Source organism: Micrasema longulum, unplaced genomic scaffold (genome assembly GCF_059751315.1).
Source record: "Micrasema longulum isolate JH-2025_06_02 unplaced genomic scaffold, ASM5975131v1 h1tg000288l, whole genome shotgun sequence".
Lineage (NCBI taxonomy): Eukaryota > Metazoa > Arthropoda > Insecta > Trichoptera > Brachycentridae > Micrasema > Micrasema longulum.
The window spans coordinates 77,098-99,884 of record NW_028277492.1 but is presented as its reverse complement, the minus strand read 5'-3'; the positions used below and the strand labels follow the sequence as shown (position 1 = coordinate 99,884).

The following is a 22,787-nucleotide window of genomic DNA, read 5'->3' as shown; positions in this document are numbered from 1 at the left end:
TATTAAAAAATATACAAAATAATCAAAATAATAAACAAAATAATAATAGAAAAATTAAAATAGTTAAAATTTAAACATGTCGAAAAATGGAATGCAGAAAAGTAATAAAATAATACATGGCGATATGATATTAATAATTTATATTGTATGATGATTTAATAATATTTACTGTTAGTTTATTTTAAGCTATGACAATTTCTTTTTTGTCAATAAATTTCATAAAAGGTACGTTTTTTTATTTAAATTCTATACACATCTACTTTTACACATCTTGAAAATGTTATCACTGTAACTTTCCAAAAAAAGAGACTAACTCTTGTGCTTGGAGAATGGCTTACACTGTTGTAGTTGTTTATTCATAAGAGTTTATATAATTTTACATACGAGTACATGAGAAAAAAAAACATAAAACAATAATTCATTTTTACTAATAAAAATTTAATGTTGTTTTTACACGTATTCAAAAAATTTCTTTAGATTTACTAGATTTAGATTTAGTCAAAGCTATTTTGACCATGACTTGTGTGGAATTTCGGAATTTTAATATTATGTTGGTATCGGAGTGACTTATTCATCTCAAATTTTTATATTTTTTCCTTTTTATAAATTTGTACAACATTTCAAGTTTATATTTGAAACACTAACTTTGTGGTTATTCATTATAATAAAATAAATAAAACAACTTTGTTTTTAACCACTAATTTTTATTTTTCACCGACCGGTTTCAAAGCAAACAAGCTTCTTTGTCAAGGTTTACGTAACTAATGAATTGATTCCTTTTTATTTTATTTCTATCATGTTCACTAAATACTACACGTGGACCCAATAAATCAAGTGTTTTTTTTTTCACTTTTTTTTCTTTTACACGAGTGGTAATCTGATATCATTATTTTCTGAGTAAGACAGGAGAGAATTAAAAGAAATATTGTTTATTTGGTTTTTAATTATTGTTTTCTTATTATGAATCGCTTTTTTAATTTCTAAGATTTCTAAGTTATCTAATTTTAAAATTTTATTTTCAACATGAAGTACTTTTCATCCAGTGTCTTTATTGAAGTAATGATTATTTTCTATCAGATGATTTGCGAATTCAGAAAAATTATTATTATTTAAGCATCTTAAGTGTTCTCTTACTCTAATATTAAAGTTTCTTTTAGTTTTTCCAATCCATGAGAAATTACAAAATACGTGCTTCAAATGTTATTTTTTTTCTTTTTAACTCTTAAAACTATGAAATTTATTGATTCAGTAAAAACTGTGCCAATTGTTTATATTTAAAGCTAAGTTCACGTTATGAAGTAACTACATCTTTTGAAAAGAAACAAAAAAGACTGTTATCAAACTTTTAATGTGATAAATCCGAATGTTCTTAGCTGTCTCCAGAGTGATGCAAATTTATTACGCCCCATAACTTAATCGTACTTTGCAACAACAAAAGATCAAGGCCCCTTTCTCTGTATTAATGGCCCTCATTAATATCTTTGCTACCGCTAAAAGCCTTTAAACAATTTAAAGTAAAACCATAAAGATCGTAAAAATGGCACGGAATGTACCAACTTAATGTTTCAAAAGCGTAAATTGCTCACAAGGAAAAATGCAAAGAGGCTTAAGTCTCTGTAAACTGGTTAGATATAGGGGACAACGTGATAAATCATACCAATGCTCCCTCCAGTTCCTCTTATTGAGTTACTTTATTTTTGTATAGCTTAATACCCCAAAAAAGTTCTCGAATGTTCTTTCAAAACATTTTACCTTTCACATTCGTTTGGAAACGTACAACATTTTTTAAACTGGTACGTTATACCAGATTCTAATATTTTTTATTAATACTTTTTGAATGGGAATAAATCACTGTGATACAACGCATTCATTTACACTCGCACATACACACCCTTGAATACAAACTTCGCACACATACAATTTGGTAATTTTTTTTTACATTTTTAAATTTATTTCAACAGAGAGGGAAAACATTTTTGAGAAGGGAATATTAAAGTCTAGGCATTTACAGGGCTTATGACCTGTCATTGGCTGGTTTAAGTGGCCACTTTACACACTGTCTAACATTCACCATTCTGCCTATGTTGAATGTTAGTGTTTTTCTCTCTGTTGGAACAAATTTAAAGTAAATAATATGGAAACATTTAAATTTGTTGCAACAGAGAGCGAAAATATTTTTGAGAAGGGAATCGTTTTCAGGCGTTGCCTAGTAGGTGAATTGGTTCAGCTGGATGAATCTCACCCGCATGATAAAGGTTTCAGCTCTTTTACTTCACAAAAGTCAACAGATGGAAGATTTGACGAAATGCGGATGTTCAAACATAGGCAGAATGGTGAATGTTACACAGTGTGTAAAGTGGCTACTTAAACCAGCCAATGACAGGTCATAAGCCCTGTAAATGCTTAGACTCCCATATTACCTTCTCAAAAATGAAAAAATCAGTATGAACCCATCCCTTCTAAGTAGCAAACTGCTGGTCCCAAGCATGCCCATGAGAGATGCTTTATCATGTAGAGATAGCTAAAAAAAAATTGAACCCTCTTTAACATGAGGGAATATTATGAGTCAACTACGTCGAGAATCAAACTAGAGATTTCTCGCATGGTTGTAAAATGCAGAGAGCATTAACCCACAAGATGCACAACATAATTTCGTTTTTAGGCATTTAAATTAACTTTATATTATTCAAGTTACCGTACCATCGTAGGGTAAACAGCGTAACAAAGTCTTTACATTGTTAAATGAACTTTGCTTATTTTGTAGGGTGGAGCGAATAACCTACGCATCAATCTTCGGTAGTTACGAAATCTTTCCTTAACCAAAAGTCTTTGTACTCCGTACAAGCGAGTTTAACGAAACTTAAATACCGGTTCATTTGTGTCTTTAGCAAAAAACACAATAAATAAGCCTCTGCCCAGCGACGAATAAAGAAAAGTCGTTCGCATCCGGGTAATTTTCCGCGATAAAATTGTATAGAAGCTCAACCCCGTTCTAATAAAGAATAATTACACAAGCAGGCCCTTCTAGCGAGGGGTTTTAGCTCATTTATTATAGTTAGGGCATGGAGGTGCCCGAGTGCCCCGCAAAGCCAGTCTGCCGGTTCAAGCGTGAAAAACTGACGGCTCTTTGAAGAATAAATAGGGTATCGGCGAAGATGTGCCAGTATTGGAAACTGGCTTGAATTACTCGAAACCCCTAAGAGCCCAATTTGTAGGAAGCACTGTTCCCACAGATGTATGACAGCGGTAACATACCTACATTAATTTGTACCAGATGCTTGATAAGTTTGGGGGTCGGTTTTTACGTTGCCAATCTACATCGTATTTACACAAACCTTAGCAGAGGAGTCAAAATAATCCCAACGTTAAAGAGGCTTATTGATATAATTTTTAAAGACATTATAAATAAAAAAAATAGTGTATTTTTTTGTGTTTATTTCATCATCATCGTCATTATTTCCTTTCCACCCCTAATGATGCATAAAGCACTGCGTCGGTACATCAATCGCAACGTATCTTGATTATTTTTGTTACATGAAGGCAAGACAATCAGTCTTACGCTTTAGTTACCAGTCCCGGGATTATGAAATGTTTTAGTGTTAAAACACCCGTTTAAATAATTATTACATATCAACCGTGTTGGGAATCAAACCCGAGACCTCTTGCATGGTAGGCAAACGCGCTGACCATTACACCACGAGACCGACAAATATTATATAATAACAATTAACTTAAATATTTTTATTCTTCAAATACCCGGGATTTCATCGGTAAATTTATTTTTTAGTTGTTAATTGAGTAAAAACAGATTATTGAATTGTACAAATTTTCGTAGACAAGGACTGGATTAAACTCCCTGGAGAGCTATTAATATTAACATTTTACAACAGTGATTAAGAACATTTTAGAACTCTTTATTTCTAGGGCTCAGCTCTTTAACTTCACAAACATCAACAGATGAAAGAATTGAAAGAATATAGATGTTAAAATATGGGTAGAATTGTGAATGTTTCATTGTGTGTAAAGTGGCCATTAAAACCAGCCAATGTCAGGTCATAACCCTGTAGATGCCTGGATTTATCTTTTACCTTCTCTAAAATGTTCTTTATCTCTTTTGTAATATGTTAATAATAATTAAACTTGTAACTATTTTGAAACCAAACGCACCGGATTTCGATCGTTTTTTAAATGTAGGTAACGATACTCACCGCGACCAGTCTAAAAAAAATGCAGCTTAAACATCTTTCAAAATCAACATTTTACGTCCACCCTGCCAAGAAATTCAACATTTATTTCAACTCAACAAAATGTAAAATTGTTAACATTTATCATCATTATGAGAATATGTTTGTAATTATTTCAATTATTTTTTTTTGTAATTTTTCTAGTTAACAAATTTTCTGTCCAAATTTTTGTAGACAATGACTGGATTCAACTCCCTGGGGAACTGCTTATACTAACATATTACAACAGATGAGATGAAGAACATTTAAGATTAGGTAGTTTTCAGGCGTTGCCTAGTATGAAGGTGAAATAATTCAATTAGATGAATCTTACCCGCATAAATAAAGGTTTCAGCTCTTTAACTTCACAAACATCAACAGATGAAAGAATTAAAGGAATATAGATGTTCAAATATAGGCAGAATGACGAATGTTACACAGTGTGTAAAGTGGCCACTTAAACCAGCCATTGACAGATCATAAGCCCTGTAGATGCCTAGACTTATATATTACCTTATATTAAATGTTCTTCATCTCTGTTGTAATATGTTTTCTAGTTAAGTTTAATCTTCCTTTATATATTTTTATGTAAGTTTCGCCGTTTTTTCTGTTTTTTTTTCCTATTTAAATTTTTGTTGGAATTTTCTAAAATTAATTATATGATCATTATTTCAATCATTATTTTATGTTATTCTTGTACTTTTTTGTGTTCTTTTGTTTGTATTAAATTTATATTCGTGTTGTTATTTTGTTTATTGTAAATAAATGTTACTTGTTATAAGCCGATGTTGTCATGATTTGGTAGAAGGCCCTAATTAAGGAAAAAACATTGAAAAAAAGACATTTAATTTGGCGAAATGCTTGTATAAATACTATTTAAAATACGTTTTCCACGAAATGATTACAATTCGTCAAGATAATTACACACCTCAAACCTTGAGGACATTTTTATAACAATTAGCGAGCGTATACCTATATAATACCAAATCAAGACGCAAAGGTTTCATCTTTTTTATCTCGAAATTGAATTATACATAATTTAACAAAGCTGAGGTATTAGACTGGGGTGATTTAATCTTGATTATGTCTGCCCCGTTTCCGTTCTCGACGCAGACATTTTGGAAAGCTATTTTTAATATTGAAGGAAGAACATTTCTTCGACCACAGATCGGGTGGCTCTGGAAATAGATATTTTATTCATGTGATTCATTATCGGAAAAGGGGGAAATTCGTTTGGGTAATAAATGAACCGAGAAATTCGGATCAGGCCTGAAACATTGAAGGAATGTTTGTACATAAGTCAACTTTTACTTTTAATACTTGGGAAGACAGGTTGTCTGTTTTACTTCGTACTGAAATATCAATTTACTAAAAACAACTTTTCATTTATCGATACATATTATATTTTATTACTGCTCGTACGAAAGTGTCTTCATTACAATAACTATAAAAAGTAAATTAGACGTGGTTATGCAGAAAGCCTGTCGGCCTCGTCGTGTAATGGCCACCTTGTCTGCCTACCATGCAAGAGGTCTTGAATTCGATTCCTGACATGGTTAATATGAAAAATTAATTTTAAAAGGGTGTTTTTACACTAGAATATTTCACAATACCTGAACTGGTACCTGAATCGTAAGACTGATCATACTTTCATTTAACAAAAAAAAATTAAGATACCATGCGATCGGTGTGCCAATTCAGTGCCATATGCACCATTAGATGCGAAAAGGGTATGATGATGATGCAGAAAGCAGCCAGCCATAGAAAAGTAAAATTGACATAAAATACTTTTTGTGAAAATAGTGAATAATTAAAACAGTTGGAATGTATTTAACTGTGACGAATGATGAATAATGCATATTTTCGATTTTTATTTTAAACAAAAAGTTCAATGCAATTAAACCTATTGCACCTGATATCACCAATATCTCTACAAGTTTTGATAACATAATAATTACAATGTAATAGGTTTAAATATTGTTCATCAATTATACGTGAACACAACGCGTACAAATAAGTAAAATTTATAAATAAATGAACATGTTTATTTCAATTTTATCACGTTATCTTCTTAGTACAATAGTTTGAGGCATACAAATTATTATAATTAGAAAGGATAGGAATTTAAAATTAAAATAGGGGACTTATTTGATTTATTTTATGAATTTAGTCATAGTTCTCCTATAATTATTTATAATAGGGTAAAACGTGTTAACTTTGCTTATTCTTGTATTTTTCGTCCTGTACTCTGTCGTTTTCGTGGACTCTATTTATAGGGATGTCGGCATATTCATTATTTATCTTTGGCAATATTACATAAGTATTTTGCAGTTTGGTTCATACTCAAGCGTGTTACAGTTGTAACAGTAAAGAGTTTTACTTAACTTAAATCAACACATGGAAGAATTGAAGAAATATGGATGTTAAAACATAGGCAAAATTTCAATGACCTTAAACTAATCAATGGCAGGTCATAAGCCCTGTAAATGCCTTGATTTACGTATTCCTCTATATTTTATTAATTTTTAAACTTTTTAGATGTATTACCGTTTTAAGAAAATTTAACCCTCATATATTATGTAATTACGTAAATTTTATCTTTTTTTTTATATATAATTTTAATTTATAAGACGGTTTTAGAGCATGGAGCGTGCACATATTGGGAAGTATATTTAAGTTTTCTTTTAATATTTTTTATGATTTTATTTATTATTTTCCAAATTGAGTGCACCAGAATAAAAGTTAGTCACAGCATTTACAGTATACTCGTATTATACTGCCTCTCAAAGGGGTCATCAATCTCTCTTTAAATATCTTTCAACTAGAGTAATTTTATTTGTGGCAAGAATCGTTGTATTTTAAAGGATAAGGCGTCCATTGTTACCGATTGACACTTGGTGAATGCGTCGCCCTTAATAAGGACTCCTTATCCCGAAGTAGTATGAAAGCGAGAATTTAGCACTTGGGCGATTACAGTGACAGTGATTATTGTGAATGAAGTTTTTGTTGATAACGCCACGTTAACCTGGCCTGCCATCTTCAGGGCTAAATATAAATGATGGATGAGGCTAGAGAGTTTACACTTCGAGCAAAATTACCCGCGAACTTTTGTTCCCTTTTGAATAACTCTGAACTATACGATTTAAGACAAAACTTCATCAGCGTAGATGTGTCTTTTTATTCACTGCCTGAAACTGAGGTCTTCTTAAAATAACAAAAAGCGTGTCTTTAAATAATTATTTTAGATGTTAACTTTTGCTGTTGTTTCCGTTTTTTTTAAGTTGAAAAATGAACACCAAAAGTGAAAAAAATGGTAAAGGTTGGAATTTGTATTTCTTTTTGTTGTGTTGTGAAACTCATATTAAAACCAGTAAACATGTAAAAAATTATTCTTCTTCATCATCGGAAAACAAATCAATGTAAAATATTTATTTAAAACCGTTTTTTAACACTTGAATATTTCAAAATCCCTGGACTGGGACCTGAAGCGTAAGACTAATCATTATTTGTTTATTTATTTAAATCTTCAGGTACAAAGAATAAGTACTTTTGCGGACTTGTTGCTAAAAAATTATCTTCCTACCAACCAAAAACCAAATGAAGGTCAAAAGAAGAGTCGGGTAAAGGTTGTTAATTGTATTTTTTTTGTTGTGTTGTGAAACTCATATTGAAACCAACAAAAAAGTCAACTATGATGAAAATAAACAAGTGAAAAAAAGTGTAAAGGTTGTAATTTGTATTTTTTTGTTGTGTTGTGAAACTCATATTAAAACCAGCAAACATGTAAAAAATTATTATTTTTCATCATCGTATAATAAATCGGTTAATAATTCAAAACATATTTACCCCACACTGCGCATATATCGCGAACAACATTGGCAGCTTTATTCCCCAGTTTGAATGCGAACAAAAAGAGTTGCCAAAAATTCGCATTCGTCCATTTCACATCGCGCTTTGAAGGATTTTAATCAAACAAAATAATGTATGTTACGTAAAAACAAATATGATTTTTTATATTACAGAAAAATTTCTTTCGAATGGCGTACAATTTGTACCATTTTTTGTTCTTTTGGTGCTCATTATTTTTTTTTTTAAAACAAACGGACACAACTTATATTAACACTGAATAAAGGAAAAGAAAACATTTTGAAACTTACTGTTTTTGTTTTTACTATTGACAAGATATTTTATTTTTTGAAAAGGTAATAAATTAATAATATGCCTCATTTTACTACCTTATTTTATCAAAATAAAATAACTTTAACGCGTTTCTTCTTATTAAGACATTTATTTGACTCGTACCTAGTTTCTAATTTATATTTTATAATGTAATTGTACCCATTAACTACCACCAAAATAAACAAGCATTGTTTTGTGAATTCAATCGAATTTCACACGAGGACAATACAATAGACACGTCAATATTGTCTTGACACAGCTCAGTAAACAGCCTTGACCGCGCAAGACAAACTTCAAACTTTTATACTAAAATGTATTGGAATTGTCGGCGGACGAAATAAATAATTTTAAAGCAAAGACCGAGTAAAACCCGGCATTCCATAGCAGATACAATAAAGCACATTACGCAGTCGTTGTGTTTGCTTTCCTTATTTACATATATTTATTTTGTTTTTTTTTAATACGCGTAGCAAAATGCACGCGTGGAGCTGGTGGCTATTATGTAACAATGCGACCACGCGTAACTGTGGGGGTATGCTATTGTCTTGCGGAGATAACTTGCCAGTCTATCTCTAGGACAATTTATTGATCCATTGTCCCTAAAATTTCTATTCACATTAAGACAGTCGGTTTGATGCTGGGACAGGATAATATTGTTTGTCGTCGTTTGGGCCCTAATTTGATAAAAAATACACGTAGACATTTAAAAAAAAAAGTGAAGTTTGATTACTATTATTGAAATAAAATCAAACCCAAGCCCAAATTATTTCAGTTTTATTATTTAAATGAAGTATTGAAAATGATTTTCTTGTCTATAGGAAATCGGTATATTGCTACGTCACGAGGTGATCTTCTCATACGATCGGTACAAGAAGAGGACACGAAAGCCAGTTTTAGCTGCATCACCTTCAATCCTTTAACAATACAGCGAAAGAGAAGTCCTTCCGTGAGAGTAACATTGACTGGTAAGCAAAATTTTAACACTAACTTTAAAAAACATATCCTGAGCATACAAGAAAAGGTGAGTACGACAATGTTTATTTTTATTTTTTATTCCGTAGTTTTTTTGCAAATTGATAATTGTATATTGATCAGGTAAGTCTATAAATATCTTCAACAGAAAATAATAACAAAATCAAAATACTTCCAAACTAACACAATACATTGCCAACCTTTTGTCTCTGAAACCTAAAATCAAAAGTTTACTATGTACATAGCTAGTATTGATTTGCCAACAAACAAAAATTCCAGGCCAGTTTTCCTGGTATGTTCACAATATACACCACCTTGGTTAAGGCTCTCCTGAGGCAGCCGAGTACCTTTTATTTTTCTTTTGATCGAATCATTCATTGCTCTGTTATTATACCCAAAGCTTTTTCCTCTGTTTTTTTGCACTTCAGTTTTTTTTTTTCGTTTTGTGGAACTTTAATTAATTTTATCACTCAAAAAGTCAATAGGTCTTCCAGCGATGGCCTCATTTTTTATAACTTCTTTTGGATTTTTTTTTTAATCTACCGCACCCCTTACAATGCTCGTTAAAGAAACATCAACCTAATTTGCTTCTTCTTTGCACCTGTGGACTTCCACGTCCTCCACCAAGCTCTGGTTTTGTGGGATTCTGTTTTAAAAAGAAATACCATATAGTCACCCTTCACGCAAAAGTCATTGTCCTTAAAAATGCCAGTTAATGGTCAAATATGCCATTCAAAGAGTGAAATTATGTTCTTAAAAAAGCACACGTCACCAAGTTATACATTTGAACATTTAAAAAAAAACGTCAAAAAATATTGCTTAAAATAAAAATATATATCTTTAACCGCGTTATTATAATTATTTCTAATATTGCCTTCCCTTTAAAAACTCGTATGGCTTAAATTGTTTTTTTAACTGGGTTGTGGTCCCGTAGTAGTATTGTAGACTCACAGGCCAAGGGTCCGAGGGTCAAATTTTACTGTATCTCAACTCGATTTTTATTTTTTCAGCTCGTTAATTACGACTTTCAGGAAATGGTCTTTTAATTGAATTATGTAAGTTAGTAATATTAGGTAAAATTTTTCTGTTCCATTAAAAAAAAAAAAAAAACAGATTATTACTAGATTATAAGGTCACTTAACCAAATTTTAGCCTTCTTACTTAAATTAAAACCTTTCAGTTGTTTTTAAATGTTTAAATTCCCAATGAAATTTATTAATAACAAACTTTCAAAGAACGATTAATAAATACAAACTTTCAAATTACGATTTCTTAAAATTAGGTTTTTTGTGTTAGTAACTTTTGCCTGATCAATGACAATATATTTTAATCAAAGAATTAAGAAGAGTCTAGAAACCGCATACGCACATCAAACAAACACATTAAAGTGTAAAAATACTGTTGGAATCTTAAAGAAACGGTAAGATCACCTTTCATGTGTAAGTAGCAAATGCATTACTTATAAAAATGAATTATTTTTCCATTTGTCAGATTAATAGAGAAAACAATATGGACATTTTGTTAGTGTTGCCAGGGTAGTCAAATTTTTTACGCTATTTGCTCATCTAATGAGAAAACTAATGAAAATTGGACCTCTTGGATTAAACAACGCCATGGTGAACATGTGACCAACATTATCTTTATAACATCAAATATTATTCAACATGACATAAAAATATCCGTTTTATGCCAAATAAAAGTTGTTCAATTTTTAAAGTTCAAAGTTCATTAATTAAATTACTCTTATTAAATGTCCCTTTACTTACCTACTATGTTGTGTCAATCAGTGTTTCCGCGTGCACAATAAAATTTGAGAGAAATTAAGAAATTGCTTTTTTAAATAAATATAATTATGTTCCATTATTGTTTTGATTATATTTTTTACGCTCTGGCAACATTACGCGGCGACTTCACGCATGCGTGAGGTGAAAGTGGGTCAAAGTGGTTTTTTTTTTAAACAGTCCGATGTAATCAAATATGATTCTACGCTCCTTCTGGACTATTTTTAATTCTATGATTTTAATGTTAAATAATTAAATAGAAAAAATATAGGATTTTTGTCTTTAGTTGATGAAACGGAATTATTTGACATTTTATTTGAATTCATCAAACAAATTTACTTTACCTCTTCGAATTGTGTATTTTACACAATCATAGTATTACTTTTATTTATTTATTTAACTAACTAATTATGTTTGCTCTTAGAAACTCTATCGAGAATGGCACCGCGACTTCTAGCTCCGATTTCAGAAATAGTCTCGGAAGTTGGACGAGACGTTCATATTATTTGCTCTTCGATGGGACAACCACCTCCCGTTTATACGTAAGTAAATATTAATTGATCTAATTAATAATTTGTACTACATACTAGTCAATATAATATCAAATTGTTTATAAATGTTGGCCGCGCCAGGAAATGAGCACTTTACAGTGGAGTCCTGCATGCTTATTCTGTCACAATTTCGTTTCGTAAGTTCGTTCGTTCGTCATATATTCATCTCTTTCTAACGTAATTGAAAAAATATTTTGTTTTCATTTCCTCTCATATAATACGAATGAATTTACAAAACGAATCATTTACAGCATAAGGCCACTGGTATGAACAGTATTGTATGCAATCGAAAAAATAACATTAACATTTAATACACTGTGGGCAAAAACTCCCTCGAGTCATTGTGTGGTAACCTCAATTCATCTAAGGTTAACCTTAGGCAACCTGAAATTAGGACATTATTGCACGATAATCACTATAACGCTTTCCATTTAAATTTTTATTTTATCAGTGTTATATGTTTGTCTAGCTAAGTGATCTTTTTAGACTTCATCTGTACTCGATATTTTGTCATTTTTGGAGATCACGATGGATAAAATAATTCATTTTAAATTATCGTATTTACCCGTGATTAAATTTAAAGTATTCATCGCAATTGCCGAGATATTTATTTATTAAGCGCAATATGCAATTTGCAGGTCACAGTAACGGGCGGGTAAAATGTTTAATGTAATGTTCAAATTTGTTGCAACCGAGGGAAAAACATTTATGGAAATGTAAAATACAAGTCTTAGCATTTACACGGCTTATGACATGTCATTGGCTGGTTTAAGTATACTCACAACATTGTTGATTTAACTGACTGGTATAAAAAGTATTAAAATTTAAAAAATAATTTTAAGCGTTGTCTTGCAGGTGAAATGGTTCAGCCGGATGAATCTCTCCCACATAATAAAGCTTTCAGCTCTTTTATTACACAAAAGTCAACAGATGGAGGAGTTAAGGAAATGTGGATGTTTAAACATAGGCAAAATGGTGAATTTTACTCAATGCGTAATAAAGCCACTTAAACCAGCCAATGACAGGTCATCAGCCATGTAAATGTCTAGTCTTTCATACTACCTTCTCAAAAATGTTTTATTTTTTGTTGCAATAAATTAAAATCTAAATATCTCTTATGTGAACAAGTCCGGTCTGTCTTTAAACATTTGGATATACTAAAAACATGGTTGAATAATGTATTTATTTTGGAGAATATGACAAATGCAATTTTAACACCTTGTTATACCTTAACTAATAAACAATATTTGTCAAAAAATCATTTCAAAAACAAAACGTAGTAATAAAATCCATACGCTTTTCGATGACACTATATGGATGTTTGAAATACGATTTAAATGAAATTCCACTATGCTGTTGAAATACAATCATTTATGAATTTTTCGGTAAAATTTTCTTCGATAGATGCATAAATGTCAAGATCTGTACAATATGCAAAGTTGAAGTAAGCACTGTCGACAGAACTTAGAAATGAGTTTGGATATGTTAAGCAAATAGACAGCGAAAGAATTGCTAAAATGCGAACGTGAATTGCTACAGAAAACGAGGAACACCGAGAAAGACGTGGCAGTACAAAATCCAAATATTTGGAAACGGACTTATAAATAGTCAAAATAATTAACGAGCCTGCATAAAAAGATTTGTAAAGAGAAGCAAGGTGTGTACCACTACTGATAAACGTTTTTTTATCTTATTTGTTAGTAGGTTAGTAAAAAATGTTTTTTGAACAACCTTGATAAAAGTTTATTCTTCTTCCTCTCCTTCTTCCGGGCTGTATGTCCCATTAACTTGGGGTCAGCCCTCTAATTCCTCAGTCTGCAAGTCGGACTAGAATATAAGTTGTTTGGTTTCTGTTTTACGGCCGGTTGCCACCTGATGCCGAGACAGTAATCCCTCTTACTAACTGCCACCGTTGGCTATTGTTCCTCCACTGCTATCCTCGACATAACGTCCCACGCTGCTGTTTTTGAACAGCCCACAGCCTGAAGTATGTCCGGATGGCCAGAGAGAAGATTTGTTCTGATGCACATCATCACCGCCATCTCAGCTGTTGAGGTTTTCACCCGTAGCCCTGGGCAAGGGATCGCGTTATACCCTGCAAAACTCCAAACTTAGCCACCTAAACACTTCGGTCTACCGAAGTGAAAGGTGCCCACCCCCGGGACGTGCACGCGCCGATTGAGAATTACTCCAGTGAGAACTGAACAGTGATGACTTAGTCCTCCAGGAGCCGGGTAAATGGTCTCGTTTAGGTTTGACCATCGCCCGAAAACAAGAGCAACCTTGATAAAGGTTCATTACCAAAATATTAGCAAAAAGTATTTCTTAATATTAAATAAGCAGGTTTCTTATCTCACGTAATTTATATGAATGTATTATTAATAAATGAAACATTTAGGTAGGTAATTATTATATCATGATAAAAAAATATTCGATGTGTAATTGTTTTTATCAAAATTAATTCTTTCTTTCTTCATTTTTCATACGTTAGAATATCTTTATGTATTTTTTATTTACAAAATAAAAATTATTTATTAAATATAATTCATACATGCTCTTTGCAGCCCTCAATTTCGTATTTAAGTAACTATAACCGCAACGTTAATTTCTACCTAAAATATATAAAATTATTTAAATTTCAAAACTAATTTATCAAATTATTTCAAACATTTCTACTGTACTGTGGTTCATAAAAACAGAATAATAACACTTCACACGCATTTTCTATTTGTGTCAAATATTTCATTATTTTGAAACATTATTTTAGCACAAATACTAGTTCACGAGCTCCCAATGTACAAATACTTTTTAACAATGTGTAATCAATAGCGTACATGTAAGCACCATAATACCAGTGGTTCATCACCTTTTTTGAATAGCGTACGACAAAAAAGCCACATTTTTGTAAGTGTCACCCGAAAATCAATTCTTAGTGTCACTACTTGCTATTGTATTAAGTGCATGCACAAAAAATTTCCTTTTTGTAAACAATTAATTATCAAAACATTCAATGGACTATTAACAAACTGCTGATACGAGCAAATATAAAATCGCTGAGAGAAACGAAATTAGTACACGACTTCAAAACCTAATCAGAAACTAAAATAAACACTGGACCATATATAAGTGATGACATCCTCAGTTACAATAGGTAGTTACATTATGCAGTTCATGCAGTGAGCCTTCATATATAGTCCAGTTTAGTGCTAAGTGATTCATTATAAAACGTCTACGCAGTTACTCTATTCGGTATTCTATTATTTCATCATGTAATAATTTCACGTCAACCCTCAACATCGTTTATTCTATCATCTTCCAACGAGGTATGAGCTCCTATGCATACACATGCATTCATATACTAAAACAATCTAATTTTAAAAATTCAAACAGGAGTGCCAAAAAACTGGGCAGAGCGGTACATTCTGTATTTTACTCTATAACATTGAAAGTTCCCTTCATTTACCCGGATCTGTTCTAAAGGTCTCCGGCCTCTCTTTGATGATTGCGAAAACAAATTTTGAATTCAAGTTTTACTTATTATTAATTATGTTGCAGTCCTAGTAGATTAGTCTACTAAATCGGAGGTACGAGGTTCAAACCTCACTCCATCCCAACTTCATTTTCATTTTTTAAACGTGATTTATTTACACCTTGTTGCAAATGCTCCCAAAATTGAAAAATTTGGTAAAACTTAAGATTTTATGAAAACGATAATAAATAAATAAATAAAACACATTTACAACGTTTGCAATACCCTCTACTCCACACATACTTAAATTTCACAGGTTTTGTATCCAGGAAACTTCTTAAAAACCATGCTACTAGCAACGATACCACAAGAACGATGAAACCGGTTATAGAACTATCATACTATGTGGCTTAAATAGTCAACATGTTGTTTATGCAGCATTTTATTTTCATAAAATAAATGTAAAACAACTTAGTTTTGAACCACTTTTTTTTACTCAAGCTTCTTTATCAAGGTATCATTAATTGTTGAATTCTATCCTTTTTTTTATTTTTACAGTGATTACTAAATATAACATTGATACGTATTTATTCGCATATTCTTTATTAAGTTAGTTCATAACATCTTAAAAACTGATAACAAATTTTAATAAAATCACAATTATTTGTCAAAACTTTTCAATTTTTTTTTTTTATTAATTTGAAATATTTCATTACTTTTCATTTATTTTTTCTTCAAGTTAATCATTGTTTAGCTTAAATCTTGTGTACAATGAGTTTTGAGACATTTTTTTTACTCATTTATAATCTTATATTTTATCTTACATATGGAGATAATAAGTCAAATATATTTGTCATGTTGTTCTTGTAAATATGGGAAGCGTGAAGTGAAATATGTAGATACCATATATACGATGATAAAAAAGCTTGTGTACCTATAAAACCGGTCGGTAAAAAAATACATGTTTAAAAACGAAATTGTTTTATCATAATGAATAACCACAAAGTTGGTGCTTTTTTAAAAAAAAAATCATTTAAACAAATATGCTTAATTTTTTTTTTATATCCCTAGTAACGAAGCGAACCACTGTGGCACGCTTACCCTGACAGTTGGCAATCACTGATGTAGAGTATTGGAATGTCGGTTTGCCCGCTCCATGAACTTTCAAAATTTTCGTATTAAGGTTTATTAATTATTTGGCGTTTAAAACATATTACAAATTTTAATTATTGGCGGTTAGCGCTCAGACAAACACCGAAAAGCTTTCTTATTGTTCATTTTCTTAAGTTATTTTATTTTTTATCTCAAAGCCAGACCTTTATGAATTGTAATATTCGACAAAATATAACGCTTCGGATATAATGAATACCGTCCTGCTAATAATGGATCCTAATGATAATTGTGAATTATCATTTAGTGGCCTCCGTGGTGTAGTAGACCTCCGTGCTGTAAGACGCTTGGCTTGCGCACGGAAGGTTTCGGGTTCGGTCCCCGGTGGGAATACAATAAAAGTTTAATGAACTTTCTTTTTTATTGTAATTCACCACTCTAATTGGCCTTTAAAAATAAGCAAATCTTTTGAATATCTCTGTTGACGCCATGCTGCCTGTTTAGGGTCAGATGAAGAGGACAGTTCTTTGTGTAAAATAGAACCAGAAACATGGACGAGTGTTTTTGGCTCGATAGCTCCTCTTAAGTTAAAACCTTGAAAACGTCGTGTTGTGGTTGATGCGTTCGCCTACAAAGCTCGAGATCCTGGGTTCGATTCGTAGAAAGGTGTCATGAAACATTCGTTTGTTGGATGGTTTTACAACTGAAATAGTTGAAGTAATCTAACAAAGGCCCTTCACATAATTTTTCACATTGACACTGAAGGGGCGCAGTGAAGATAGAAGAGTTAAATTTAGTTTAAACCGTGATATTATGAATTGAAAATTTTAAAAGAGTAACTCGTTCAGTGACGAAAAATTTTAGAGTTGCTATTTCAGTCAATCGAAAAAAAAAAATGAACGAAACGTTAAAACTGAAGAGGTTAGCAAACCATAAAACCTACAGTTTTTCCCTTTTTCAATATTTTTTTTATTTTATTAAATTTTAGTAACTAACTATGAATTGAAAAACACTAAAATTGTTATATCATCTTAGTATAAAAGAAAACATTCCATATAAATGAAACTGTATTTTTTTAGGCTATTAGGAGGGGAAGGAAGTTTTTTTTTAAATTTGGAAAATAAAGTTACTTTTGATTCTTTAATAAAAACCATCCTTTAAAATTTCAGAATGAAATTCGAAAAAAAACCTTTTTTTATGATTGGGCTTCAAATGTTTTCATTACTGTTCTGAAACTATCTTTCTACCAAAAAGTTAATATTATCAGAAGCTGAAAACTTTGTTGATTTTTGTATCTCTCTTTACTTAGGTGGTATCGCGAATACGGCGCGCAGATGTACCCGGTAATCACGAGCGTGCACGTCGTCGTATCACACGACGTGCTGTTCGTGCGGCGCGCAACTCCCGAGGACAGTGGCGCCTGGGTGTGCGTGGCGCGCAACCAGTTCGGCGAGCAGCGCATGCGCGCCACTCTCGTTGTGACGTCACCCATCACTGCACACATGCAACCGCAAATGAAGGTAAGTGGAAAATTAAGACTAGAAGAATAAAAAAAAGCCAGTTGCATAAAAAAAGTTAATGTTGGTTGAATGAAAACGGTTATATTAAGCAACTGGTTTGTGACATTTTGACGAAAACGTGATTTTTATAATACGGATTTCACTTTTTAAATACAAACGATGGCTAGATTCGTCTAACAAAACTATATTTAAAAAATGTTACATGATTTACTGTAAGCAACACATTTTGCCTATTTTGACAAAAACGTGATTCAACCTTTAGTTGTTTGCACAGAGACACTCTTTACATGTTGGTCCAAGATCATTCAATCTCCTACTAAAGAAATAACAAAACATTAAAGCTCTGATACGGTTTAAAGTAGGCTTGAGGTCTTGGATTGGCATAGAAAGAAGACACCTTTTTTTGAAGAAAAAAACCCACAAAATTGAAAATAAAATATATTATTTACACTTAAAAAAATCTTGTTGAACCTATACTTGCATAACGGTAACATTTTGGCCAAAATAAGTGAAGGTTTTTTTCCGTTTTATCGGAACCCATTTGGTCCGTTTCGGCGAAAACGTAATATTCTGGCTATTTTTTTATGCAACTGACACCCAAATTAAAAAAATTAGTCAAGCTCTATTTGTTTACGTCATTTTTTTACAAAAAAAAAACAATGTAACACAACGGCAATTGAAAAAAAAACTCATATATTTTGTTGATTTCAATCCGTTTTCATTTCGGATTTTCATCAAACTTACGTCATTTTTTTAAAAACGTGGATTCGTTTTTACTTCCAACGGATTGCTAGCCACCGTGTTAATATGAAAAAATAAAACAATTCAATCCTAACAGAAAACTTAAACCATAGTTTTGAGACGTACTGTTTACAATAAATACAACCCATATTCTAAATAAGTAGGTTTCCATAAAGTTGACGCAATAAAATTGAGTAATAATTTGTCAGCATTGTTTTCCAGTGCGTTAAACAAGCTTCAAAACGCACATTCAATACAAAGAAAGCATCGTCAATAAGGCATGCGTATTTCAAATGCCATGAAGTCAAACGTTGGAAAATCCCCCGTAAAAAATAATAATTAACCCCTCGGGGATGCTGACGATGCATCACGTGGGGTTGATTACAAGGGTAGATTCCACGTAGAGCTATGTATGAAAGCTATTGTTTTCATTGTAGAAGGTTTTCACCCCGTCAGTATACCTATCCTCCGTTCCTACATTATTCTTCTGCCTACTTGCGGGTTATGTGACCCTTGTGAACTGTTAAGACAATGCGTAGGTACTTTATTGTTTTTTCCCTTATTTTAAGTTGAATAAATGTGAAAAAGTGTACGTTTTATAGTACACGGATCATTATCGCGCATGTTACATTGAATTATATATATATATTTATGTGTTTACGAATATAAATGTATGTATATATGTGTATAAGTATGTTAACGAATGCATTGCAAGTGCACCGACGGATTTTTTAGCGAGTCGATTCAAGTTCACAGGCATTGGTCGTTCCTGGTTGTGTCACAATAAACTCTCTGTATCATCATGTTTGTATAATGTTTTTTAGTAAATTAATGAATAAAATTAATTTTTTAATCTATGGAAGAAATTTTATGTTTTCCTTTAAAAGTTTTTCCAATAAAACCTCATATATATTGTAAATGACTTTTTATTTCCAATTATTACATAAAATAGTTCATGACAACTCCTATCAACTACTTTTCTGTAAACTGTTGATTACAGATTCATAACTTTATATTTTTTACCATACGTGTTCAGAGAGGAAGTTCGTTTAACATTTATTTTTTTATATATAAATACATACATTATATTTTATTTACTCACCATTTTTATTAACTAAAACAGATGACTAAAAATAAAAAAATATGTTACAATTCAACACAACTATGCTCTTCCGTCAAAATAATTAGAAAAACAAGACATGAACTACGTACCGATGTCAAAAAAGTTCTCACCCCGAAAACAAAGTTTTTTTTTTTTTGATGATTATTTTTTTTTGTCAAAACGGAAAAAATTAATTCCATGAAAACAGTACAAATTTTTTTTCTACTGTTTTGACGAAAACTCAAAAGCGATTTGACAAGCAACTGGCCTTCAGTCATAATTAATCTCTTATGTTGCTGTAAATTGAATACGAGCGATTTTTTTTTTAAATCGTGAGACGACAAACCTAATCATCAATATTTTGAGTGTGTCTAAATGTTGGCAGACAGGAAATAGATTACAACCCCTAGGGAATAATCAAGTTCAAAAGTAGGCCTATCTCCATTGTCATATATTAACAAATTTAATGTTTTTAAGTAACTGAGTATTAAAAATGCAAGTTTTAAATTAACCTAATATTTAAAGTAACTTGCACTGATTAAAACATTATTTGTACTATTAAATGTTTGTCCCTGGACTGGTACCTGAAATGTTAAACTGATCATCTTACTTTCGTGTAACAAAAATGATCAAACTACGCTGCAATTAGTGTTCCAATTCAGTGCCCTAAACATCATTTGGTGCAAAAAATTAATGATGATGATGAAATTTTTGGTACAAAATGTGATTAATTAATTAATCAAACAAAGAATAATAATAGTGACTGGACTTCTGAAAGCAATTGACGTTTTAAAATGATAACAATAACTAATAGATATTATATCGTGTAACCTCAAGCAAAAGATGAAATATCCTTAAGTTTAGACATTTGAAAAAAAAATACGTTTCATGATTCATTTTCTATAATTTATAGAAATATATAGTATTTTTAATATAAATAGTTTTTTCAGATGCGTGCGTCCCCCATAATCGTCAAAAAAGGACATAATCTGTTTCACACAATGAATCTGTTTCACACAAACATCGGTTACAGAACAGCGTCTCTGTCTTCCTTGTTATGAGTTCTTTATTCGTGATCTCTCTTACACAGATGTACTGCTGTATTGAAGTCACTTTCATTTATCGCAAAGCAAGGATAAATATTTTTGTATTAAAATCCGGTATAAAAAAACTTTACTTTCCAAATCCGTATTGTCTATTTGAAGATTACAAAAAAAACATTTTCGTCATAAAAAAAAAATAAGAGAGAAATATCAAGTCTCATATCGTATGTAGACGAGTGTGACATCACAGCCACATAAAAGTGAACCAAAATCAATTACCAATCTTCCCATTTCTAAGAGAAATAATAGCGATTTTTCCAGAGTACCATAACTTAGTATGTGACATGTTAGTACAGAAACTTCTTACTACAGAAATTCAAAACACATTTAAAAAATAAACATAAGAAACAGAAAAATATGTTTTAAATTGTGTAAAATTAATAAATACGTAATAATTTTGTATTAAAATAAAGAATATTATTTATATTTAAAGTATTACCTTTGTGGTCAAACATTTTACTAAATGTTATTAAATATTTGTATATAACCACTTACCATGCATGTTGGTTTAATTGGTGTCCTGACGAAGAAAAGGGTACGTCTCGAAACCGGTAGACATAGAAAAGTCGGTAAGTGGTTATTGACAAATATTTAATTACATTTAGTAAAATAAAGATATCATTTTTTTCATAAAAAAATTACATAAATTAACGTATTTTAAAAAGTTTAGTTTAATGCGCCTCGTGGTCTAATGGTAAGCGCCTCGTCACCCGTCATGTTTTGCATGAATTATTTATTAAAAAATGTGTTTTTACCAATATTTCATAGTCCTTGAAGCATAAGACTAATCATTTTACCTTGACATGCTACACTTGATGTACAAATACAGTGCTTTATGCACCATTAGGTGAAAATAATTCTTAATTATTACACGTGTCATTTAAAAAATATATTTTCAATTTTAAAAAAATCATATGTATTTATAAACAATTTGAGTTATGTGTTTTGGAATGAATTAACTTAATGAGAATGATTTATTATCCATTAAATATATGGATAAAGTTTCAGCATGGTAGAAAACCACAAACCAGGAGCTACCAGATTTAATTGATGCTTCATAATTAACGATTATTGAAATTAATTATTTATTATCAAATGAAGATTTTTTATTTTTCACTTACAAGCGTTAGTATTTTATTATTAGACGCTTAGACGCTTTGAAATGAGTTTTTATGTAAACAGTTATAATTCGTAAGTATATTTATAAATATTTTAGTTTATCATGATATCCAAGAACTTTTTAAAGCTCATTTGAATATAATATAATTTTACGATAAAAACTTAAAATTCTATCAAATGAATCTAACCCCCATTATTATTATTATTTTTATGGATAACCTAAATACCTCTATTTTCGTTATATTTTACCTCAAGGTCGCTTTGTAAAGTCATTCTATGAATACTGATTATAATATAATTTTTATTACTATCGGTATGTTTTCTAATTTATAATAATTATGTCTCATTTATTTACTATTATTGGCATATTTTCTAATTTATTTTTATGATTATTACTTGCATGTTTTCTAATTTATATTTATATTGATTTTTTCTAGTGTTGTTATTATTTTTTGAATTAATTAAGCATCATTTAATGAAATAAAAAATTTAAAAAAAACACGTGAAAAAAATAAGGTCCTTCCTAAACACGGGAATTTCCTAGCTTGTCGGGACCTGAAACAAATAAACTCTGTACATTTTAAAACTGTGAAATACATAAATAAATAAATGTGATAAAATTAAATTGATACTTTTTAGTAATACGGTTTGATTTGTCATCAAAGGCTTATTTTTTTATATACATTGAACGTCCAAAGGGCTTTTATAATATATATTTGTTAATATAACACATAAAATAGTTACAATATTTGAGTTTGTCCAAATGTTCATAGACAAAAGACTGGATTTCACCCCCTCGGGAGTCATTAAGATTAACAAATTACAACAGGGATGGAGAATATCTTAAATAGGGGAATATGGAAGTCAAGGCGTTTACAGGGCTTATGACCTGTCTTTGGCTGGTTTGAGTGGCCACT

General features: G+C 30.9%; 1 protein-coding gene across 1 annotated transcript in view; it reads left to right on the top strand.

The window, feature by feature from the left end:
* Positions 1–22,787, top strand: part of LOC148282805 (cell adhesion molecule Dscam2-like) — a gene marked incomplete at its 5' end in the record, with an annotated part of 204,870 nt that overhangs the window by 144,634 nt on the left and 37,449 nt on the right. The window contains 3 exons of the mRNA XM_088224527.1: positions 9,221–9,367; positions 11,580–11,697; positions 17,595–17,805. Of these exons, the coding sequence (XP_088080653.1) occupies positions 9,221–9,367; positions 11,580–11,697; positions 17,595–17,805 (476 nt within the window). The remainder of the gene's footprint in view (positions 1–9,220; positions 9,368–11,579; positions 11,698–17,594; positions 17,806–22,787) is intronic.